This window comes from Calidris pugnax, unplaced genomic scaffold, assembly GCF_001431845.1.
Source record: "Calidris pugnax isolate Ruff unplaced genomic scaffold, ASM143184v1 scaffold15, whole genome shotgun sequence".
NCBI lineage: Eukaryota > Metazoa > Chordata > Aves > Charadriiformes > Scolopacidae > Calidris > Calidris pugnax.
This window is the reverse complement of record NW_015090774.1, coordinates 5,668,431-5,682,154: the sequence shown is the minus strand read 5'-3', so window position 1 is coordinate 5,682,154 and position 13,724 is coordinate 5,668,431. Positions and strand designations below refer to the sequence as shown.

The following is a 13,724-nucleotide window of genomic DNA, read 5'->3' as shown; positions in this document are numbered from 1 at the left end:
ATTTGAGTGATCTTTAATATGTTGTTCATGCAAAGAGCAACTGTGGGTAAGCAAAGACATATTTAGTCACCTGGAATTTTAAAGAGTCTCTAAAATCCAAAATGCTTATTAGAATATAATATTTTTCAAGATGCAAATATCATTCTTAAATTCATCTTTCTGCTCTAAATGCATTCCTGTCCTCATAGTAGCATTCCAGCTATTAATGAGTAGCAGAGTTTTCAGTTTTTCTTTTTCCTACATTTTTCTAGGTTATTCAACAGAGAAATGAGGAATGTGACCACATTCAGTTTTTAATTGAAGAGAAAGAGTCTAAAGAAGAGGACTACTATGAAGACCTTGACAGATTTGAAGAAAACGGTACCCAAGAGTCTCGCATCAGTCCGTATACTTTCTGCAAGGCCTTTCCTTTCCACATAATATTTGACAGAGATCTGGTGGTCACGCAGTGTGGCAATGCTATATACAGAGTCCTTCCACAGGTTAGCTGATTCTCATACATGAATAATCATAGAGATTCCTGATGCTAGATGCTTCATAGGTTTATTTTAAAGATGAATAAAATAGGATTCTCTGTCTAAACAGCATTCTTATGTAACTGTGTAATATTTACTGCATTATGCTCATCTTGTTTGAAAAAGGAGTGTGAAAATAGCCCTAATTCTACAACAGCTTTGTTCCTTGTGATCAGGTCCATGTGCAGTAAGAGGATAAGCTTGAGCAGAGAAAATCTGATCACCCCCACAGTTCAGGTGTTAGCCTGATACCTCATTCTTTTTTGTAGCTCAGTCTAAGACACATTTGCTGTGGAAATGGCAAATAACTCTTTAGAGTGGATATCAGACAGTTGGTACAATTTGGCCTGGGGTTCAGAAAATAGTCTTGCCCATACGACTGTGTGGCGTAGCAGCGGGTACACAGTCTGTATATATTACTTGGCAGTAATGTCTTCAACTACTTAAGCTGTCAGATGCAAAATAACTGAAGAGCAGAATAACAGAAGTTGTAGTATAATTTCCTGGCTTGTGCATCAAAAATGAAACTATTAACTAAGATGAGCCAAACTATTTTTGTGATATATGTGTTCTGAACTTAATGCTGCTGCTGCAATTTCCCCTGTTAATTTACAGTAAAAGAGTACTCAAATTATGTATTCTGTATATGAATAGGATAGCTCAGTTCTTCCTTGAAAGAGCTGATAGTGTTTCTAAAAATAAGCAACAGGTAAAAGCAATAATATGAGAGAAGTAGAAGGTAAGATGATTAAAACATCAAATGAACTTTACAATTATGTAGGCTAATATTGCACATACCATGTTGTTTCTGAATCACTGACATACTTTTAAAATGCAATTTTATGTTATTTGCTTTTTCCTGCATTTTTTTGGTGGTTTCCTCTGAATTTTGCAGAAAGATTTGGAAGTAGAGCTTTTTAAGTAGCTCTGGTAGATTCTTCCCAAGGGCATTCACTGAACAGCTATAACTACTCCAGCTACTGAGTATGGCTATCAGAATCCTTATTATCAGAGTTGATGCTTTAGAGAACATGGCTTATTGAAAAGGGAGTTTGAAGGAGGGCACTTAGGAGGAAAACACTGGAAAGCTTTTTTTACTGTAACAGTTTGACAGATAACGAATGTGGTAGTCTAACACAATTTTACAAAATCATCTTGCAGGCTAGAATTACACTTTGAAGTCTGTATACTTCTGATGGAAAATCCTTAATTTAAAAACCTTGTGTTTTAATGGAGAAATGCATAAAGTGTATATTCTCTTCCATTCAGTGTTGTCATCTAAGCAAATTGAATATAATTAGTTCATGTATAGTTTTAGTATAAAACGTAACAATCTTTTTTTTTTTTTTCTTTTAAATTCTAGCTGCAGCCAGGAAATTGCAGTCTCTTGTCAGTTTTCTCCCTGGTCCGGCCTCATATTGATATTAGTTTCCATGGGATCCTCTCACATATCAATACAGTCTTTGTACTGCGGACCAAGGTAACTAGAAAATATTCATCTCACTTTTCTCTAAGTATGCTTTAGAGAGATAAGAAGTGCTGGAAGCTCATAAGTCTTCAGAGAAATTTCTTTGCACAGTAGTAAGCTCAGTCCCTTTTGAGTCTTGAGCGAAGAAAAAGTCACCAGTGTGAATTCATGTGTAGCTGTTAAGAAGAATGCTTTACAGGAATGGTGAAGTACATGTACTTCATGTGTGATGCTTTCTTTGCAAGGGACTAGCCCATACATGGCATTGTGCCAAATTAAACGTGCAAAGGCGATTACATTTACTTTTGCTTCATAAAAGTATGGGGGACAAATATGAAATGTGTTCTTGCTTGGGCGCATACATTCATATAAAGTTCTGTGTCCTTTAGAGTGGGCAGGAGAGGAGGCAGGTGATATAAATGAATGCAGCACATACAGTAGTAGCATCTAATATGTCAAGGAGCCCGTTTATTTATAGAAAACCACGCCTGAGAGAAACCAACAAGATTTCTTAGGAATGCTGCCAGGCACAAATAGAACTTCACAGAATAGGCAGTACTTTTGACAAACTATTGTTAAGAAATCATGCAGAAGAAAACAAGAACTTAAAAACACAAAGGTAAAGAAAGATGCCATGGTTTGTATCTTTGAGGTAGCAAATCACTGTATTAAAATAAAGGTAATGTATGGTGTTCAAATGAGAAATTAATTGGATTTTAATGAAATCTGTTCCAAACGTTCTGACTGCCTTGATAGTGAAGGCACTTACCTACGTGGTGGCCTGGTGCATAACACACGTACCATTGCCCTTATATAAATGTGACTTTTCATCATCAGGAGGGGCTGCTGGATGTGGAAAAGCTGGAGTGTGAAGATGAACTGACAGGCACAGAAATCAGCTGCTTACGCCTGAAAGGGCAAATGATCTACTTGCCTGAAGCAGACAGCATTCTCTTTCTTTGTTCGCCAAGGTACTTTAAACCTTAAGAGTTCTATAATATTGATTTTCATTTTAAAATTACTATTTTTTAGAACACTTATGAGAGTACTACTACAGAGATTAACTGACTCAAGTATTGATGTCATTGATTTTGACATGTTTATACTAGAAGGGAGAAGTGTTTAAACATCGGAACTTGCTTGATTATTAAATAATTCAATACAAATATTGGAATGTTGTGGCCCAGTTTGTACAAATGGGAATTCCTCATGATTACATTTATTTGGCAAGTCTTGTTCTTTGTTTCCTACTCTGAGAATGCTAAGAAATGTCACAATGGTTTGGTTTCCTGTGTGGGTACATACATTTTTGCAGTAGTTTTAACATAATGGAGCAGTAATGATTATGAAGAAGTGGTTGGGATGGGGGATTGAATGGAGGGCTTCTTTAGCTAAGAACATGTTGAGCTAACACATCGGATTACAGTTATGATATGTAACATGATATGTAACATGATATGTTACACAGTTACCCTGTGTAAAAGGGAGAGAGTGGGTGAAGACAACAAGGGAAGAGGCTACCTTAATGTAGTCTTGCTTTTATTTGTATACTGAAGAATATGTATGTGATATGTTCATGGAACTCATCAATGAGAATTCTGTATTTAGATACAAAAGTCAAGAACCATATGTTAATATGAGTGAACAAATTAGGTATTTTGTAGAAGGGGTGTGTTGTGCAACTTGTCAGAAGTTCAGGAGCATAATCTTTCTTCTGTTATTCCTCAACCTTTGCTGTTCATTTGAGTTTTAAATGTTCCTGTGGCAAGTTTAATTGTACCCATATTGTTATATATTTCTCCACACTGCAGTGTGATGAACTTGGATGATTTAACCAGAAGAGGTTTATACCTGAGTGATATTCCATTGCATGATGCTACCCGTGATCTGGTTCTTCTGGGAGAGCAGTTCAGAGAGGAATATAAATTGACTCAAGAGCTTGAGATCCTCACTGACAGACTGCAGCACACACTGCGTGCACTAGAAGATGAAAAGAAAAAGACAGACACGTAAGAACCAAATCCTAATTTTGAGCTGAAACAGTCACAACAATATATTATTTATAGCTACTTCTTCAAAAATTAACAGAGTCTTGGAAGGAATAGAAGAGATATTCAGGGCCGATAATTCTGGAGTCAAGAAAGAACATTTTACTTTAATGCCTCATAGGGTATTTCTTTATTTAGATTGTCAAATATCATCTAGGCTGTTACATGCACAGGTATTTTGATGGCTCCTTTCCAGATAAAGTTATGAGAAGTGAACCAACAATCCTTTTTGCTTTGTGAATTACCTAAACCAACTCTTTGCAAACTCTCTTACATGCAGTCCCTGTAGCCAAGATGAATTTCCAAATGCTACTATTTGACAGAGTTCTGTAAACCAGCTGAAGATCACTTTGTCTTTCTGAACTGCCATGCTCACAGGTTAATAGAACAGAAAAACATACCTTATAAGCCTCAAAAGTAGTCTATGAGAAGGTGAAGTTTTGCAACAGGCTAATGCTATGATTTTGGTTTTATAGTTATGGGCTATCTAGATAATACTACTATCTAGATATAAGTACATAACAATAATAAATTATATGCACTGGGCCCCAAATCCATTTCTGCAAGTAACTATAAGCTCAAATTCATAGCATTAGTCTGTAGGAGCACAGCTCAAGGACTACTGGTGCATAAATTAAACAAATTTTTTTTGACAAGCAGGATGGTTGACAAGGTTGATGTTTGACTGTCATTTATAAAACATAGTTCCCATCTCTGTAATAGAAGAATTTCTTGTGGATTATGCTTGTTTAGTAGTAGAATTAACACTAGGAACACTATTAACACTATATTGTGCTATGAATTCTATTGACAGGTTATTTTTTCCTGTAGTAATGGAAATTATTGTAAAAAGGACTTGAAAGAGATGGACAGAAGAGTTGGAGAGAAAAGACTAAAACAGATTTTTTTTTTTTTTATTCACTCTTATTGACTTGCTTTGTGAAGTCATTGTATCTTCAGGAATTCTAGTCTTCTTTGCAGCCCCTGGAACAGACAGTGTCTGTTACTATACCACGTACCAAAAATATATATTAATTATAACTCATGCAGCAGTGACCTTGCCAAAAATACAGGTAGTGGGGGTTTGGGCAGGAGGCAGTGTATAAAATGATGCTCAAGATTTGTGAAACAGTCAAGAGATCTTCAGTTTAGCCACTTAGATGAATGAGGAGGTAAATATGCCTTAAAATGGCAGTTAAAAAGTTAAATGAATACACATGAGAACAGGGTGAAGCTCTGTGTGTCTGATTTCCTCTTTCCCAAGTAATATATTCTTCAGTAAATGTCTTTTATATCGGTGTTTGATGATGCAAGTATGCTATAAACCCTATGGTAGGTAATAAGTTAATACTTGAAGAGTGCTGATGTAAAGACCTTTCTCCATATTCTTTCTGTTTTGCTTGTGCCTTTCTTTTTTTACACTTTTAGATTACTGTACTCTGTTCTACCACCATCAGTGGCAAATGAGCTGAGACACAAGCGTCCTGTTCCAGCTAAGCGGTACGACAATGTGACCATTCTTTTCAGTGGCATTGTTGGATTCAATGCCTTTTGTAGTAAACATGCCTCTGGAGAGGGAGCCATGAAGATTGTTAATCTTTTAAATGATCTTTACACGAGGTTTGATATTCTGACTGATTCACGGAGGAATCCATTTGTTTATAAGGTAAGCAGAAGATTTTCCAAGTATTTAATTTGTGACACTTCAATAATTTACTACCATGTCACTTTTCCACCCTTTGGATTTTAGGCTTTTTAAAAAATAGTTATGTTCCCAGTCTTTGAACCGTGTTACTTGATGTTACATAGCTAAAGAAGAGTATGTTGTTCCTCTCTAAATGTGTGAAGGAACGTAAAGGGCTTAATTCTCAGCAGGATTTCTGCACAGCCAGCTGTTAGGTGGATATATAAATCTACTTCCGCATTTAGCAGATGTGAACACTTCTACAAGCAGTTTGTGGTTCTGCTGACCCTGTGCTTTAAGTTTTTCAGTCATATACCTGGGTCTCCTGGTTGTAAATTATAACTTATTATTGAGTTATTCAATGTGAATGTAATGCCTTCATTAGGAATGAGGTGTAGTTGCAGATGCAGCTGGTAGCAGGTAGGTAGATACATATATATCCCATATATACATGTGCATGTGTATGCGTGTGTGTTTATATGTGTAAGATTCATGCCTAGCTTTTACTAGAAATCAGCTTTATGCCCTGGTGAATCAAGGGTGTGAGTCAAAACAAACATGATGCTCGGTTTCTACAAAAATCCAGAAGACCCCAAAAGTGAGCCGTCAGTTCACACGATCACAGTATCATTTTAATTTGTTAAATTGTTAGCATACAATATATTATCTTCAATAACAAGCAGAGATGATGAGAATTAAGGTGATTTGAATGAGTGAAAAGAAACTATTTGAAAGAATGAACAGTCATGAAGGAAGCACTACGTCTATTCTAATATTCTAAAGCCCGTGATTATACAGTAATTGAGACATACGTATCTTGATAGGTGGAAACAGTTGGGGACAAGTATATGACAGTGAGTGGTCTACCAGAGCCTTGCATTCATCACGCACGATCTATCTGCCACCTGGCATTGGATATGATGGAAATAGCAGGCCAAGTTCAAGTAGATGGTGAGCCTGTACAGGTTAGTAAATGTGTGGGCTTGAATGAAGAGCCCATTCTTTGATATGGTGATACTGCTTTGAATTATAATAATGCTCAAGTCTCAGTTGGTGCAAGCTTTGGTACTCTTAGATTTTGAGACCAATATCTACAAATAACATGAAGAGTCACATGCAGATGTAATGCGCAGTTCCCAGACCTTAAAATCTAATTATTGTGCTTAACCTTTTAAAGGACTAAATTAGGTCCGCATCATTTATGTGTGTTTTCTGATCATTTGCAATCTAATCAACAAGTTCACATTCCACATCAACTACAATGCATTGAATCTTCTTCATCTCAATGAACAGAGTAATAGGATTCCCTCACTGAGATTTTTGATCATGCTTCAGATCCTCCTGTCAGCATGAGAAAATACTGCATTAAAAAGTGTGGTTCCATAGGCAGTTATATCAGTGATTACTGGCAGCGATGTATGTTAGTGGAAGTTCACTCATTATGGAATTTTATGAAAATGTTGGGGCAGTAATACAGAACTGGGGAGGCTGCACTGACCTGTCCTTATCAGAAGGCTGTGAGAGCAAAATAAGTAATGAATGTGATGCGTATTTCTATTTACATTAATGTTATTAGTCTAACACCTAGCATAGACTTTGTCACTGGGCAAAGAAGTGCGAAGGTTTGGTTTGGAGCTTTACAATAACTGTAATGTGCTGTAAGAGTGAGCTTCTCCAATCCTCTGTCCTATGTCTTGAGCCTTTAAATGCAAAACACCATGGTGGTTCCTCTGAGAAAAATCCTCCACCATCCATTTCTGCATCTTCTGAGCACTGATTAAGCACAGACCTGCAGAGTATGCCTCTCTTTCCACTTCTTAAAATTTCACAGTACATAATCATAGAAACATAGAATGGTTTAGGTTGGAAGGGGCCTTAAAAATCATCCGGTTCCACCCCTCCTGTCATGGGCAGGGACACCTCCCACTAGACCAGGTTGCTCAAAGCCCCATCTGGCCTGGCCTTGAACCTCTGGGCAACCTGTTCCAGTGTCTCATCACCATTATAGTAAATAATTTCTTCCTGATATTGAATCTAAAACTACCCTCTTCCCGTTTGAAGCTGTTACCCCTCATCCTATCACTGCATGCCCTTGTACAAAATCCCTCTCCAGGTTTATTGTATGCCCCCATTACGTACTGGAAGGCTGCTAGAAGATTTCCCCAGAGCCTTCTCTTCTCCAGGCTGAACAGCCCCAACTCCCTCAGCCTGTCTTCATAGGAGAGGTGCTCCAGCACTCTAATAGCACCATGCTGGAAAGATACAGAGTTTGTTCTTTGATGTGGGAGGCAGAGCCAGGACACTGCACTACAATTAAAAAGAAGGCGATACAAAACAGAAAATGGAAGGCTTTGAAGAAGCAGGAGGGTCAGATTGAAAAAATAAGCTCTAGTAGATAGAAATGGCATAATACCTGTATTTAGTCAGAAGCATCAGATTAGTTACATTGATTTTGAATATTCAAATTTTATTTTTTCTCTCTAAAGATAACAATTGGAATCCATACTGGTGAGGTAGTCACAGGTGTCATAGGCCAAAGGATGCCACGTTACTGTCTCTTTGGAAATACTGTCAATCTAACAAGCAGAACAGAAACTACTGGAGAAAAGGGAAAGATCAACGTCTCTGAATATACCTACAGGTGAGCAATGCAGCATTTTTATTGGTGTTAACATCTTAAAAGAAATCACTTCATCAGTGTTAACTCAAAGTGTCTTTGAAGTTGAAAGTGACAGGACTCCCACAACACATTATTTATGAGTTCTCATGAAACTCCATGGCAGACTGCATAATGATATACCATTATTGGTATGCACATATAATAATGATCTATAGATAAACGTGACTTTTTTGTTAATTTGGTCACATTTCTGTACCATGTTTAATATTTTATATGGTGTGTTGCATGCATGCATAGTACGTATATTTACATGCTTTCTCTTTCAATTTCAGGTGTCTTATGACACCAGAAAATTCAGATCCTCAGTTCCACCTGGAGTACAGAGGTCCAGTTTCTATGAAGGGTAAAAAAGAACCAATGCAGGTTTGGTTTTTGTCCAGAAAGAGTACAGAGACAGAGGTATGACTAATCGGAGTGTAATTTTTTTTTTTAAACAAGGCATAAACATGACAAATTTAATCTAAACCACTGAGATCCATTTGCATTTGCGAAACTAAATGTTCCCTAGAAAAAAATGAAAGTTTTGTATAACATTATTTCATTAATGCATTTACTATCTTGACAGCACATTAAAGTCCTTGATTATTTGTCTTTGCAGTTTGTGCAGTCCCTGAAAGAATACTTTTGTATTTTAAAAAGTCCTTGAGGGAGTGTTTAAATATTTAGAACTCTCTCTTCTTAAGTATTTCGCCACTGTACTAGATTCTTCAATATAACGTGCATTTCTGTTTAGCTGACATGTCTGGTTTTCAGCACTTCAAAATTCACCATTTGCTTTCTTACAGTGAGTGAATAAATGTGCCTTCAAATATTTAGGCAACAGTCCAGCGACTACTTGCAGGCAGGTTCACATGTGGTGTATATGGTGGTCTGTTAGCCCCAGATGTATCTCCTGGTTCCGAGACTGTTGCATGATAGACATCTTGCTTTAGAAATAGGGTGAAAACTTTTTCTTCTAAAGGACGTATGAGCCTAAATCCTCTTCTCAAAATGATGTAGGGCAAAGCTCTTCAAGCACTGAGTGGCCTTTAAGCGCATGCCTCAATTTCAGAAGTCTGGGCATGTATTAATCAAAATCTCACTAAAAGCCAATGGGATCTAGACTCATAAGTGTGCTACAAACTTAAGACATTTAATAAGGTTACAGTATGCCAGCTGATTTGCCATAGCTGAGCAGGTACATACATTCCACCCATTTCCAAAGGGAGAAAAAAAAAGGGTAAAAGTAATTTACATAGCTTGAATTTTGTCCCAAAGTAATACAAAAAGCAAGAGTTTTAAGCTAATGTATTTAATCTTAAAAATCTTCTCAACTAAAATAATGAAAGTCATCAGTTACCTTGGCTGAAATAGTTCTTGTAAGTCACAGGAAATTAATTACATGTCTGAATACTCATATGCTTCTGAAAATGGAATTTAGGCTGTTAAACTGTTTGGACTCTTTAGGAGATCTAATTCAGATTTATTACCACTGGTACTCAAGTATATGAATACTGACTTTTTAATGATAATTCCCAGTATTAACCCCTAGTATTTAACTTCAGGGGAGAGCCTGTACTTTAACTCTGCTGAAGTCTGTGGTTTAGTATATATTACTTACAATAATATTCTGGGTGTCACTTTTGATACTTTTCTATTTTTATTCTATATCAAGATTAAATATAATTTCACTTGGATAACATTCTTTCAAATCCATAGTTTTATTTAAAATATATTTTATTTAAACACCTTTCACTTTTTTCTGCATTATAAATTATGTTCTATCATTTGTAGCAGAGCACATTGTAATTTTAAATGTAAAATTTCAGAGGGGTACTGAGTCAGGTGGGTATTTTCCGTGTTTCAGCCTCACACGTTTAATATGAAATTAGGGTTCAGATAGTTTAGAATTTTAAATATTGCAATTTTCTTTTAGACATCTTGTGCAACAGTTGGTTTTGTTAATTCTCACAGCAGTCCCCAGAGGTACTTGCTGATACTATAATCTAGTAATTGAGCTTTGTAGAGGGGGACATGGGGGCAGGAATAAACATGACCGAAAAATACTGTCAATATGATTTTCAGGAGCACTTAAGACTCACAGTTCAAGGACACTCAAAAAGTCTCACTAATTTTTGTTAGTTTTTCTTAATTCCAAAATTCAGATATACATGTAATTCTTACAGATAGAAGGACTTCTCCCATGATAGGTGTCTCTTCTAAATTGTAGGAAGTTTGGGATAATATGAGACTAGAAAGATACATTCATGTGGTGACTGGAACTGATAATCATTTTGTCAGAGGTGATTTTGAAAAATGAAATTATATAATCCTCTAATATTTTAATTCTTTTTCACTCCCTGCACAATTTCACCTGTCCATCCTCAAAAAGATGCACTGAGTTTTACTCCTTTAAGATTTTCTGAACTGTCTGCAGTTTCTCTTTGTCTTGTGAAGGTTCTCTTCATGTTATTTCTGGCACTTTATAAGCTGTATGTTGTAATCCAAAAGCAGAAATCAGATAGCCAACTTGTAATGTTTGTTTCCCTTAGAGTTATCGCTTTGATATAGGCAAGGGTGTAGTCTTGGTTTTGTTTTCAGACTCTTATTTTCTCTGCCCTTTCAAACACATGCACATGCTAGTGTATTATCATCTGCAGTGCCGTTAATTTCAAGGGGACTGTTCACAACAATAAATATGGGATGTTAACATATATTCAGAAACTATATGGTAAATTTCCTGAAAGGTCACTCCAGAATATTGCAAGAAGCGGCTTATAGAAGTAAACATGAAAATATTTCTTATATCATCCGGAAGATGTTTCTGCTGATTATTCTCTTATTGCGAAGTTTTCTACCTCCAATATCTTTAAACATTAGTGATATATTCTCCTTTTCATTATATCCCTTAGAGAGTGATTAGCTCAGCATTTGCAAATCTATCAGTGTAATATTTTACCCCAAAGCCCAATAATGAATATATGGTGAGGAAAGAGGACAAAATACTTACAGCTGGCATAGAGATGTGAAACTAAGGCTTAAAATATGCTGTCTCTCTGCTAGGCCTGTAGAAAATGATAGGGTTGGAGCAGTGCAGCATACCTCAGACTTGGTTCCTAAGTTGGCATCTCTATTATCAGTCATCATGAGCAGTCATTACTTTAGAGAAAGACCTGATTTGCAAGAATCAGTGTTTCTTTGGAGTGCTGCTCCCTTACTTGTTTCCACGTGAGATATGTCTTCCATGTTACCATTACAGCAAAAATTAGAATTGCATCAGAAATACACATAGAACAAAAGCAGCTGTGATGGATTATTCATTTTGCATCCGCTTGTTTGCATGTTATAAGATTAGTTATTACTATCGTTATTATTTTAACAGAGGTTCAGCTGCAGCTTCTCTTTTGAGAAACAGCTTTGTTGTAAAAAATAAAGCTTGGAGAGAACCTCCAATGTCTGACTGCAATTTCGATCATTCCCCCCTTTCAAATATCTTTTTTTTCTGCCCTGTCCCCACATTACTCATGGGAACAAGTTAAAGTATCTCAGTCAGAGCTGGTAGCTCCTCAGGGAATGTAGAAACAGTTACATTCCTACACATAGGAAAGTAATATGTGCGTTACCTATGCTGTGTTTTATTATTTTTTTTATTATTTACTGATATTGGTTGCAAGTTGTAAAATGTATTTTGTCACTGCATTGACCCACCATGTTGTTGCTTCAAAGAAAATCCCTTACTTCTCAAATTCTACTTGCATGCACTCAAGGAAACAAAGCAAGATGCTTTCTGAGCTGAGGGAAGAGGAAGAGGACGCTGGATAGGGTGCAATACTGTCTCCAAATAGGGTGCCAGGCAGTAAGGTTGAGTTATGGATGTTATTTCATGTCATATCTCCCATTTCCATGTGCATTACCATTATCTTTTGCCTTACTCCTGAAATCACACTCACCGTTTTTCTCCAGGCTTGCTTGCTATTTTTTTTTTCCTTAATGTTTGGTATTTTATCTCTGCTATGAGCATGTATTTCAAGCTTTCCTTTTTTTGATATGCATTTTTGCATGTCAGTCATATGTGGCCCTTCCTACCACCACATAATATTGACTAAAATTTTGTAATATGCACGCCACAACTAACCACTTCAATCTGATGCTTCACATCTTCATCTTCATCTCTGAGGTGTAGTGGTTACGTGAATCAGTGACATTTCTGGAAATGACAGGTATTTCAGTCGTTGGGCGGAACAATGAACCTGAAGAAGTATTTTAAAAAATAATACATAAAGCAGCATTATGAAAATTATTGTATAAATGTTGTTTATCAGATTTAGTTCTGCTGTTACTGTGCTTCCTATTAATTTTGTGAATAACACTCAATGCACTGTACATTCCTGGTTAGAAAAAGATTCCTCTTTTGATATCATCCTGCATTTTCCCTTTGTAGACACTATGTAAACATTTTCTATATTGAAAGGGGGCAGTTATTTGTCTGATACTGCTATTTGAAGCATGTGCCAATGTACTTCTACTGAAATGCTGTTCACTTGCAATGTATTTCTCATTGATTTATATTAACTAAATTAAGTTGTCATGTTAATAATAGATTGCTGGACAATTTTAGAGCACCCATAGTGCTTTGACTCCTTTCTGATGGAGCTCCCAGAGCTGAAAGGCGTGCTGCCGGGACATGGTTGTCATGGTTGCCTTTCGGTTTGGTCTCTCTAGTTTTCAGAAATGGTCTTATTTTATTCCTTGGGAGAGCCAGATAATATTCTAGGTATCATGGCATAATTAAGAGATATAAAGCTTGTAAGGGGACAGTGTCTTTTATCAGGTGATACAGTTAGTAAAAGTGGACAAAGTTTCAGATGCGTAGACCTTCCATAACTTCAACATACAGTGCATTTTTATGTGAATAATATCCATTCTTATCTGACTGATAATTTCTGAATATTTGCATTATAAAATAGGATAGTGCAATTACTTTCTGTATAAAATTTGTCTATATCTAGTATACCTTATCAGCACAGAATATATATGTATAAATGTTTCATGTTAATGTGCATAAGAAATTGCAATAAATTATTTTTTCCACTGACTTAGAGAAATTTTGGGATTTTCTTTTCGGTGAAAGCTGTTATTCATTGTTTGATACAAAACAAATGTGTTCTCCATTCAATAATTCAAAGTCCGAGTTTAAATAATTTATCAAGTTGTTGTTCCAATGCTTGCAAATGTCAAAGAGTCTCCCATGTTGAGGCTAATGTATCACATCCTCAGATTAAAGTAGTGTTGAAAATTTGTAGATTAATGCTCCAAGGTCACAAAAATGCATACATTCCTTTGAAACACT

At 36.2% G+C, this 13,724-nt stretch overlaps 1 protein-coding gene across 1 annotated transcript in view; it reads left to right on the top strand.

Annotated features, from left to right (window-relative positions):
- The window catches only part of GUCY1B3 (guanylate cyclase 1, soluble, beta 3), a 45,205-nt gene extending 31,736 nt beyond the window's left edge, over positions 1-13,469 (top strand). The window contains exons 6-14 of the mRNA XM_014944950.1: positions 252-482; positions 1,879-1,995; positions 2,821-2,954; positions 3,795-3,992; positions 5,460-5,697; positions 6,540-6,680; positions 8,202-8,356; positions 8,668-8,794; positions 12,142-13,469. Of these exons, the coding sequence (XP_014800436.1) occupies positions 252-482; positions 1,879-1,995; positions 2,821-2,954; positions 3,795-3,992; positions 5,460-5,697; positions 6,540-6,680; positions 8,202-8,356; positions 8,668-8,794; positions 12,142-12,165 (1,365 nt within the window). The 3' untranslated portion in view covers positions 12,166-13,469. The remainder of the gene's footprint in view (positions 1-251; positions 483-1,878; positions 1,996-2,820; positions 2,955-3,794; positions 3,993-5,459; positions 5,698-6,539; positions 6,681-8,201; positions 8,357-8,667; positions 8,795-12,141) is intronic.
- The last annotated feature ends 255 nt before the right edge of the window (positions 13,470-13,724 follow it).